General features: G+C 37.8%; 1 protein-coding gene, 1 long non-coding RNA gene and 1 other non-coding gene across 4 annotated transcripts; 2 read left to right on the top strand and 1 right to left on the bottom strand.

Annotated features, from left to right (window-relative positions):
- The first annotated feature begins 1,395 nt into the window (after positions 1 to 1,395).
- Positions 1,396 to 6,705, top strand: LOC104901167 (uncharacterized). 2 transcript variants are annotated; one of them, XR_791158.4, is made up of 4 exons: positions 1,396 to 2,851; positions 4,822 to 5,357; positions 5,921 to 6,021; positions 6,502 to 6,705. It is a non-coding gene; the product is annotated as an uncharacterized LOC104901167 (long non-coding RNA). The 2 variants fall into 2 exon arrangements; XR_007268954.2 differs by having other exon boundaries at positions 4,822 to 6,021.
- Positions 6,706 to 8,013: 1,308 nt separating this feature from the next.
- LOC130589877 (uncharacterized) lies at positions 8,014 to 10,991 on the top strand. The gene is made up of 3 exons (XM_057391502.1): positions 8,014 to 8,236; positions 10,276 to 10,369; positions 10,943 to 10,991. The coding sequence occupies exons 1-3, from the start codon at positions 8,014 to 8,016 to the stop codon at positions 10,989 to 10,991; spliced, it is 366 nt and encodes a 121-aa protein (XP_057247485.1).
- On the bottom strand, positions 8,392 to 8,498 carry LOC125492958 (small nucleolar RNA R71). Its single transcript, XR_007269347.1, has one exon. It is a non-coding gene; the product is annotated as a small nucleolar RNA R71 (small nucleolar RNA).
- Positions 10,992 to 11,754: the final 763 nt, after the last annotated feature.

Here is an 11,754-nt window from a genome sequence, read left to right as displayed (position 1 = left end):
TCCATTTGGCTTGGGGACCATGACTACATTAGCAATCCAATCTGGATAATAAGCCTCTCTGATGAATTTTGATTTTAAGAGCTTTTGTACTTCTTGATCAACAGCTTGATTCCTGGCCAGAACCAAGTGCCTCTTTTTTTTCCGGATTGGCTTTTGACATGGATCTATGTTTAGCTTATGAACGACAACTTCGGGATAAATTCCCGGCATTTCCTCGACCGCATATGCAAAAACATCCTCAAATTCTTTTAACAGCTTGATCGATTCGTCTTTGATCTCAGGATCTAGAACAGACCCAATTTTCAGCGTCCTCTCCGGACGTCTTTCATCCAAACAAATTTTAGCCAGCATTTCTACTCGCTCCGTGATATTATGATTTTATATAGAGTTTTCTCCCCTATTTATATGCTAAAAGTTATGGTTATGGTGCTCTTAGGAGCCATTTAGTACTAACTCTCTCCATCTAGTTGTGGTTTGCTGTTTTGTATTGGATTGTAGGTTTTGGGGAGCTATTACCTACTTTATATGATTGCACATTGGATTAGAGAGGTTGGACGCTGAGTTTTTAAGATCCCGAGGATGCTTTCCGGGACTTCGTGCAAAGGAAGAACGAAAAACGTGCCTAAACTGACCGGCCCGACAGCATCGGGAGGCTTAGCCCGATCGGGCGAAGAAACATCTTTCAAGGTTCTGCTGCGGGCCCGATCGGGCGTTCAACGCCCAGTCGTGATTCGGTGTTTCGCCCGATCGGGCGACTTGGCCCGATATCGGGCGCCACTGCCAGCTGCTGCTACCTACCATGTTATAGACCGCCTGATGTCATCAGGCGGGTCAGAGCAATCTCATCGGGCGTTTGTCAAATTTTCGACTTTTCCTCCACTTTGGAGCCCGATTCTGTAATAGCCCTATTTTTAATAGCGTTTATTAAATGTTGATTATATCTATTAAGTTAATTATGTTTAAAAAAATTCATATTGTATTTGAGTTGTGGAGTATTAGTTTTATTTGTCTTCTTGTAATATATTGATTTATTTAATTTTATGAGGTTATTATTATTATTAGTGGTAATTTTGCTAAAATAGAAACCCAAATCCAAATTACCTTTGTCGGTCATTTTTCAAAGTAACAAAACAAAGCTCTTTTCCTATTTGCTTTGTCGGTCATGAGGATAAAACCCAAAACCCTTGCTCGAGAAAAACCCCAACTTTCGTGAAATTTCGAAACCCAAAATGAAACCCCAAACCCATTTCTCCCGAAACCCCAACCCCCTTCTCTCTCCTGAATTCCCCTGTATCTCTCGCTGGTGAGCTTCGTTGCTGCCACCACCGGTCCTCCTACCACGTCGAAGACCTACGCTGCACCACCAGATGGCTAGTTTCACTGGAATTCATTTTGTAATAGCCCGTGTATTTTAAGCAGATTTAATTAAGGGCTAATTATTTATCTTAAATTAATTACGATATTTTGGTATAAGTTGATGGGATTTTCTTAAAGAAATTTAGTGTTTTAAGACAAAAGGAAAATTATGCTCTATAATGTATTTGCTTATATGGTTTAAGGATTAGTATTTTTAGTTTAGAAAAAAAAAATGTATTCTCCCTCAATGTAGTTAAGGTGTCAAAATATATTAACATTTCATGCTTTTCTCTCTCCTTTTTCTCTATCATCTTGTCAAAAGAAAGTGAAGGCAACAAAACTCAAAACCTTGAGTTGTCAAATTTTCAATGTTTAATCTGATACTTAAGTTTATAACTAGCAAATCCATCTCAAATTCTTATTATTCAGCACTAGAAAATTTAAGAAACACCAATTCTCAGTTTTCATTCTCGCATCCTCTCATTCACCGACATTCCTCTCACTCCTCTGTTCTGTCCGTCAAATTCAAGCATCATACTCTCATTTTTTAGTCTTTGTTCCTTCATAAAAGTTGCAGATCTCTTTGAGATATTGAATTTAGGCTCAAAAATTTCTTCAATCGGAGTTCGGAGCTAAGAGTTATGCTCTCTGGAAGTTGTAGTTGTTGTTGCCGCTGTTGCAGCGTTTTTCTCTCTCCTCTTCTTCGTGGATGCTGCTGCTACGAGTTTGTTTGGTGTTGTGGCTGTTGCATGTTGTTGTTGTCATCGATTCTTTCTTGTTTTGATTTGAAGGAGACCCAATTCAATTTGAGCCAAATTCTATCAAGGTATGAAATTTTGTTGGTGATTTATCTTCATTCCTCCAATTTATAGTATACATACTTTATTCTTCCATTGTATTTGTAACACTAATTCAAATTATGATGGGTTTTACTTCATGATTTCACAAATAAATTCAGGTCTAAATCTTGATTATTGTTGCTTAGCAAAATCAGTTGAGATGAAGGGTTGGTAAAAGTATTCAATGGATTTTATGAAATTAGTTAGTTATGTAATTTTTTTAGAAGTTAATATATATTTTTTTTAAAGAGTTGTATTTGCTGGTTGTTCCGAATGAGAATTGGGATTAGCTTATGGTATGATATTGGTTAGTTCATGAGTTTTGATCAAAATATACAAATAAAGGTTGCAGCTTTTTGTTCGCAATATGTAATTTAGATATGGGTCTATCAGTTGATTAATGAAGTTATTAGAGTTATAATATGAGTTGGATTATAATAAGGGTGTGTGTATAAGAGTTATAATAATTAGTTCATAAAGAGTTTAGAAATATATAATCAAGTTAAGATTGTCAATACGAATTGTTCTAAAGATGGATACTAATTTTTATTGTTCCTATGAGGTGAATGAGTGTGGAACTTGAGTATAACTTGGAGATGGATATTGGATTCTCGAATATAATTTTGGAGTAGAATGCTATCTGAAGATGCATAGAGGTACACATTGTCCATCCACTTTTGATTGAAAATTGGTATTTTTGTATGATCATGAGAGTTCTCTGAAAAACATTTGTTTTTAGCATTAATTTATGATGCTCTTTTCGGAAGCTTTAAGCTGCAATGATTGAGATATTTTATAAGCTTATTGTATTTATAAATAGAGTATTTGATAAGCAATTAGTGTATTGTTCAAAGCTGATATTATTATATTAAACCTTCTACTGCAAAGTATGATAAGTTTAGGAGTTAAGATTTTGAACGACCTGATCTAAACTTACACTATCTAAGTACTACCATTCGTTGTACTAAACTTAATTATTTATGAGACTTAAGAGTATTAAATGGGATGTTGGGTGATTATGTTATAGGTTTCTATTTGTAAATTATGGTTGTATATAAATGAGTTGATAAGTGGGAGTGCTCAGATATAATTATCAAGTATAATCGTTATATTCACTAGACAAGTTATGAAATTATATTGTGGATGTAACTTATAGATAAATGCTTGTGATGTGAATCATTATGACTATAATATGGGTCTTCAAAAGGAAGGAGTTTTCGATTATTATGTATATGTTTGTGAGGAAAAGACATCCAGATTATAATTAAATTATATTCTTCAAAAGCACCTTTAGATATTCTGTGGAAGAAACTACTTTGGTATACACTGAGAATTTACGGTATTATTGGAGCCAGCAATAAATCATTTGGGATATTAGATTTAATATGACATTGTAAAGTTATAAGTAAGTTTTCTGAATATGTTTTGGGGGAGGAAGAGAAACTTCAGACTGAAGGATATATCATATTATTCAGATGTAGTCTTTAGAAAATTCTGAATCCTTGAAAATGGATTTTGGTTGGAGATGGTTATAAGTTTGATGGATTGCTAAATAGGATTAAATGGAAAGGTTATTCTTCGTAAAGAGCAATTGTGTTAGATATAAGTTTATATAGAATAGAAACTCTAAATTGGGTGATGATCTTTTGGTAAACAATGTTTTGTTTTGGAGAATCTTTTATGAGATCAAAGCATAGTTTCTTTAAAGTCCGTGTTTGAAAGGGATTTAGCCGAAGAACTTTTATAAAAGGCTGATTTATACCAAGTTAATAGAAACTCAATTATATTATGCAAGTAATTTAATTTGGGTATATCTAATACCCGAAAGTGATTCTATTATGACAATTTGAGATTTAAGAATCTGAATTTTCGAAAATATGAATTTATGATTCTGTTTTATGAGGGGAAGAAGCTGCTAAGCAGTGACGAACAACATTTGTGGAGCAGGTTTGCTCATTATGTGTTAGAGCGGGTATTGCTCTGGAGCGGGTATTGCTCCGTTATGTGGGGTCATGACCTAAAAGTCTTGCAAGCAGTATAAAATGGAAGAGGGAGACGTCCCTTGTAAAAAGCTTAGAGAATTCGCCTGAAAGGCAACTCTATTCGTGTTCTCTTCCCCAGTATAATATGATTTCTGAAAGAAAATAGAATATGTATTTGCGTATTCGAGTGGTCTCGTGGAAAGTTATTTCAAACTTTACTTTCTGAAATTATGTTTTACTCACCCAAGTTATGGAATTCATGCGCCGATTATGGAAATGATTTACCAAGAAACTTGTTAGGAATTTATGCAAGAGTTAACTACGATATACATATGGATTAAATGTTTTTGTGTATGATCCACAGAAGGGGGAGAGATTTATTGAAGTAAAGTATGTTAGAGTTGACTTCGAAAGATCGTATTAGTAACATTACAAATTGTGTTCAAATATTTGTTATATAATTCTTTATTTATGGCTTCGCTATATCTTGATTTCAAATGTCTCGTAAGATTTTGATTACAATTGTTTCATAAGATAAATTTAAATCTTAAATTTGTTTTAAGCCACTGAAAAGATGTTATGGTTGGACAGTGTGTACTCAGTTTTCCTGATTTTGTTCTTGGAACCTGTCCTGGTGGGGGAAGAGTTCATTGTTAGTGATCTTGCAGGTTCGTGTGTGGAAAGCTCGGAATGGAGTAAAAGGAAGAATTTAGTTATCAAGGTTATAATTAGATGTAATGGTTCAGAGGTTGTATTTAGGATTATATATCCTTATTTGTGAATAAATTATTATATTGCTTTAGAAGTCGAGCAAGGTATTGTGTAATATGTTATTTGGTTATTGAGGATGATTTGTTGTGGGCCCTGACCCACAGGTCCAGGATCGTTCTATAGGTTATGTTTCCGCTGCAAGTGAATATAATTCGAGGTCATTAAGCGTTAATTGTAATTAGCGTATCTTAAGTGTGTTTAGCTAGCAGCTCGGAAGTGCGGGCTGTTACACATTTCCTCTCTCTTCTTCGTCTTCGTGCCTGCCCTGTTCGTCGATGTTCGTGGGTCTGCTTCTTTTCGTCGGTGGACGACGGTTGTCGGGCTGCTGTTCATCGTGGTCGGTGATCTCCGCCGCTGCTGGAGGAAAGTTCCTTCCTTTGTCGTGGTCTCCCCTGCTTCAAGAGCAGAGGTAATGACTACCTTTATCTTTTTCCTTGAAATTCTGGTTTCAAGTTTTGTTTAAGCCCAAGTTGTTGTTACTATTTTGTTGTTATTGTTGTTGTATTGAATTCTTAGAGTAGTTGTTGTTGGTTGTTGTTCTGTTGTTGGTGGTGGAGGTGTTGCTGCTGTTGTTGTTATGGTTGTTGGTGTGATTGATGTGGTTGTAGGTGTGGTTGTGCTGGTTGTTAGTGTGGTTGTGCGTTGTTGATGTTGTGATGGTTGTTGTCGTTTCGTGTGATGGTGGTTCATTGTTAATGGGTTATTGAAGTGTTGTAGTGTGTTTTGTTGCTGTTAGTAACAGTAACTTTTGTTATTCTCAAAAGGAGGAATGTTCTATAATTTCTTATTTATGTGATTAAGTTTTCTAGTTAAGCTTGGTTTACTCAGTTCAATGATTTAGAGTTATAGTTACAAAGTGATAATTAAGAGAATATTAAGGTAGATAATTTCTAGATTGGGAGTTGGTTATAATTTCACTTTGTAGTTTAGATTAATTTAAGGATAGTTGTTGATTATTGTTATTATTTTGAGGTTAATATTGGAGAATCGGTATGGAATTCAAGAGAGTTGATGGAGTTGTGAAGTTCTCAAAGTCTTTATATGTCGGAGCTAAAGAATGGATTGCGTATAAGGTAATTTTTATGTTCAGTAAAATACTTACTTATGTCCATGTGTGTGAATCTCTTTGTTATGTTTTCGTAAATAACTTCGTACTATGGCCATAGATACGAATGTGATGATGAATGTCATTGATTGATCATGAATACGCAACTGTTTTGCTGGCTTAGTTTATGAACTGAAAATAGAAAGTTGGCAAGGTATGGGTGGAGGATGGTTACTTCTTTTGACCTGAAACGGTCGGCTACGCTCCATAACGAACCTTGGGGGTAGCATTGCTGGGATCCATAACGAACCTTGGAGGCAGTGTTTGTCCTTTGTCCAAAGTCCGTACTTGCCACGGCTTTGTTTAAGAGAGTGAGCTATGCCAGCGTTGTAACGAAATGAAAATGATTTGAGAAATAAAATGTTTATAACGGGCTGAAGTAAAGGTTACGAGTTTTCCACTCATTTTGGAATTTTGTTTGTTTTGTATTTTCTCCCTGAATTTGCAGGTTTGATATTCAGAGTTCGGAATTCGAAGTGGAGCAAGATCAAGGTGTCATAATGGCTTAAGGATTAAGCTTGTATTTTAGATAGCTGATTCAGGAATAGTTATTTATATATCGTTGTATAATATTTGGGAATATTTGTCGAGTTATTGGTGTAATTAAGGATATTTTTCCGCTGCGAAGTAATTTAATTAAGAGTTAATTCTAGTTTATGGTTGTTAAGTGTGTTTCCTTAGCAGCTCGGAAGAGCGGGCTGTTACAGATTCCATCGGGCATTTCTGGCCCGATCGGGGGACTGACGACACGCGGTTTTTTAATGAATACGGGCCCTTCTTTTGAGACTTTTGGCTATTGTTTTAGGGCTTGTATAAATAGAAAAATCAGAATTATTAGCTTTCATCTTGGTTTTTATTATTAGTTTTCTCTAGAGAGTGTTGAAGAACCTTGTTTTTATTGCTTTGTGATTTCAATTCAAGATCAAACCTTTTGCTTATTCATAGTTCAATATAAATCGGGAATCTTTCTTCATTATTTCTTTGTTATTTTTTCCATTGTTAATTAGATTATTTTCTTAGTTACTTTCCATGTTTCAAAGTATGAATTTTTATATGAGTTTTGTTATTGTTTTCATGATTATGAGTGAGTAGTCATATATCTAGAATTGTGGAGATCTATGTATACAATGAGGGATTGATAGATTAGTTTGATTATCCTGTATATTAACTGTTTCCTTTGATTGATTCTTCACGCTAGAATTATAAGTTAGGCCTGATTTATATTCCTATTGTTGCAATACTAAATCTACTTCGAGAGGAGAGATATCGTATAGGCTTTCAATCATAGTGACCCTTGACTATGCGAGAGCGGCTGGGTAATTTTGAGGGAGGTAATGTTCGAGAGAAATTACATGTGCCCTAGACAGTTGACTTACTAGGTGGTTATTATTTATCCCTGATTTGCCGAATTGTATGCATTAGTGATCCATGATTCTAGTACTTTATTAATATATTTACACCTTCATATTTAGTTCTACTATCTGCTTAGTTTAGTAACACAACCAATTCATCTGATTTCGTTAGTGTAATATTAGAGTTCAGATACGATAATATAACTTCTCCCTGTGGATTCGATCCTGACTTCCCTGACTACTAGTTAGTGGACCTTAGGTTTTTTATTGATTAGGTGATACGACTTTAGCCTATTAAATTTTGGCGGCGTTACCGGGGAGACGATTTATTTTATTTTGTCTGAATTATAGTATTAAACTAACCTGTACTCTGAAGAACACCTGTTCTTTGGAGCATCTCACGTTTGTTTTAGTGTTTTAGGTGTATGAGCAGGAAATTGAAATCCCCAAATCTCATCCCGTTCGATCCGGAGATTGAAAAGACCGCTCGTAGACTCAAAAAGAAAACTAAACAAGTTAAGCTGGCTGCAGGGACACCCTCCCAAAAGACACCTTCTCCACCATCTTCCCCACACCAGTAAACCCCCATCTCACCTATTACTCTCAACATGGGTGAAAATGTTACTCGAACCTTCAGAGACTACGCACAACCATCTCATGATAACGTGCCGACTGGGGTACGGATGCCCACTATTGCTGCTACAAATTTTGAGATCAAGTCTCATGTTCTCAATATGGTTTTGAATAATCAGTTCGCTGGGTTACCATCGGAAGACCCAAATCAGCACCTGCATAGATTTTTACAATGTTGTGCTACTCAGAAGCAAGCTGGTGTTACTCCTGATGAGATGAAACTCCTTCTATTTGGGTTCTCTCTGCGCGATAAAGGCTTGTTCTGGTATAATAAGCTGCCTTCCACCATCACCACCTGGCTAGAACTTTCCAAGATTTTTCTTATCAAGTGGTACCCTTACCAGAAAACTGCCAATATGAGACCTGCTATAGTTACTTTCACCCAAGATCCTGGTGAGTCTCCATATGAAGCTTGGGAGCGGTTCAAGGATCTGCAGCGTCTATGTCCTCATCATGGGTTGGACCAGTGGTACTTGTGTCAGATTTTCTACACTAGAGTTGATGCAGATACACGACGGGTAATTGATGGAGCATCTGGTGGGTTCTTCATGGATAAAGCGATTGAGGAAGGGTATGAACTTTTGGAGAAGCTAGCATCTAACCAAGCATCTACTATTCGTTCCTCTTTGAAAAAGGGAGGTAAACATGATGTTGAAGCCATTTCCCTACTATCTGGGCAACTAGCCGCTCTAACTCAAAAGATTGATTCCCGGAAATTAGGTAATGATTCCCCCATATGAGTGTTAACGCGATGGTTAGTGCTTCTAACTATAATGTGCATATATGTGATGCTTGTGGAATATCTGGGCACAGCTCTCAAGAGTGTCCTGCACTGGGAAATAACTTTGAGGCCGTCAATGCTTTCCAGTCACAACCTAGGAACCAGTTCAACCCATATTCCAACACCTATAATCCTAGGTTAAGACACCATCCAAACCTCTCATATAGGAGTACTAATGTGTTGAACCCTCCACCTCAACAACCATATCCGCCTCAACAACAGGGTCAACAATACCAACCCCCACAATAAGCTCCACCTGGTTTTCAGAGAAATCAAGCACCTCCACAGCCTGCCCCTACTACTGACCCAGCCATGACAGAGTTGAAGAATATGATGTTCCAGATGCAGAAAGGGTTCAATACTTTTCAAGCTGACACAAAAGTTCAACTGGAAAATTTGGGCACGCATAACAAGATGTTGGAGACTCAACTAGCTCAGTTGGCTAGTTCTTCTGCTAGTAGGCCACCTGGGGCTTACCTTCACAATCAATGCAACCGAGGGACACTGCCAATGCCATCACTCTTAGGAGTGGAACACATTATGATGGTCCCCCAATGCCTAAGGATGGTCCGGTTGAGCCAGAAAAAAATGCAGACATCACTGAAACTTCATCAGCTCCTGAGGCTACCACCAACACAAATGCAGAGAAGCAGATAGTACCTGAAAAAATTCCTCCACCACTCCTGCGATAAAGGTACCATTCCCCACTCGTCTATCAAAGAATAAGTTGGATCACCAACTTGGTAAGTTTATGGAGGTAGTGAAGAATCTTCAGGTAACTGTCCCATTTACTGAACTCATTACTCAAGTACCTGCATATGCTAAATTTTTGAAGGAAATTTTGACTAGGAAAAGAGCCTTTAATGCAGTAGAAACCGTTACCGTTACTGAAGAATGTAGTGCTCTTTTGCAAAATCAATCCCTCCTAAATTGAAAGATCCGGGGAGTTTCTCCATCCCTTGTAATATTGGCACCATATTTATTGACAAAGCCTTATGTGATTTAGGTGCTAGTGTTAGTGTCATGCCCCTGACTGTTTGCAAAAAGCTTGACATGGGAGATTTAAAATGTACCAACATTACTCTTCAAATGGCTGACCGTTCTGTTAAATACCCCCTAGGTATCTTAGAGGACGTTCCTGTGAGGGTAGGTAAATTTTATATTCTTGTGGATTTTGTTGTGCTTGACATGGAAGAGGATACTCAAATCCCCATCATTTTAGGGAGACCATTCCTTCATACTGTTGGAGCTGTCATAGATGTTAAAAATGGGAAATTGACTTTGACTGTGGAGGATGATAAGGTGACTTTTAGTTTGACCAATGCTTTGAAAAATCCCATGCTAGAGGAAGCCTGTTATAGAATATATGTCATTGATGTGCTGGTTAATGATGACATGCCCCAATCCCTTATGCGGAATCCTCTGGAGGCTTTGCTTTGTTTTACCTCTTCCACAGGTGATGATAGTATTCGGACTACTGAAGTGGATGCTTGGGAAGCAGCTTTTACCTGTGTCGAGCTTGACGGTATTACCACTCACGAGGATGAACGGTTAGTATTCTCATTTTTGTTATCTAGATGGCTATTCTGGTTTCTTCCAAATTCCTATCCACCCAGATGACCAGGAGAAGACCACCTTTACATGTCCTTATGGTACCTTTGCATATCGAAGGATGCCCTTTGGCCTATGTAATGCCTCTGCTACCTTTCAACGTTGTATGATGGCCATATTTTCTGAGTTTATTGAGTCCATCATGGAAGTATTTATGGATCACTTTAGTGTGTATGGCATTGATTTTGATGCATGTTTGCTGAATCTGGCTAAAGTACTAAAAAGATGTAAGGATGTCCACCTTGTCTTGAACTGGGAGAAGTACTACTTCATGGTTACTGAAGGAGTGGTACTTGGTCATATTACATCCAGGTGGACAAAACAAAAATTCAAGTGATTGAGCAATTACCCCCTCTTGTGAATGTTAAGGGTGTTAGAGGTTTTCTTGGTCATGCGGGATTTTATCGCCGCTTTATCAAGGACTTCTCTAAAATTGCTAAACCACTTACTCGAGTTCTCCTCAAGGATGCCCCGTTCCTGTTTACTGATGAGTGTCTAGTGTCTTTTAACAGGATCAAGCAAGCTCTGACTACTGCTCCTATCATCCGATCTCCAGATTAGACCATCCCGTTTGAGATAATGTGTGATGCTAGCGATTATGCTGTGGGAGCTGTCCTTGGTCAGAGGAAAGACAACATCCTCCATGCCATCTACTATGCTAGCAAGACACTAGATGAAGCTCAAGTTAATTATGCTACCACGGAGAAAGAGCTTCTAGTTGTGGTCTATGCACTGGACAAGTTCAGGACCTATCTGCTTGGGTCTAAGGTCATTGTCTTCACCAATCATGCTGCATTGAAGTACCTCCTAGCCAAAAAGGCGGCAAAGCCTCGACTCATTCGGTGGATTTTGCTGCTCCAAGAATTCGACTTGGAGATCAGTGATAAAAAGGGTGCAGAAAATGTAGTGGCTGGCCACTTGTCCCGATTGCAGTATGAAGATATGAAAGAAGGCCTACCCATTGATGACTCCTTTCCTGATGATAAGCTCCTGGCAGTCACTTCTGTTACCCCGTGGTATGCGGACTTCGCCAACTTTTGTGTGAGTGGACAAACCCCTCCAGAGCTGAGCTACCAGCAGAGAAAGAAATTTTTACATGATGCCAAACAGTACTTTTGGGATGACCCTCTTCTTTACAAGCTCTGTGCTGACACCATCTATAGGCGATGTATCCTAGAGTGGGAGGTGCATGAAATTCTGAAGCACTCTCACTCCCTTCCATGTGGAGGCCATGCTGGGCCCTCCAAAACAGTAGCAAAGGTACTTCAATCTGGTTTTTATTGGCCGACTCTTTTTCATGATGCTAGTACTTTTGTTAAGTCTT

The sequence above is a fragment of the Beta vulgaris genome, chromosome 8 (genome assembly GCF_026745355.1).
Source record: "Beta vulgaris subsp. vulgaris cultivar EL10 chromosome 8, EL10.2, whole genome shotgun sequence".
NCBI lineage: Eukaryota > Viridiplantae > Streptophyta > Magnoliopsida > Caryophyllales > Amaranthaceae > Beta > Beta vulgaris.
This window is presented reverse-complemented; position numbering and strand designations above follow the sequence as displayed.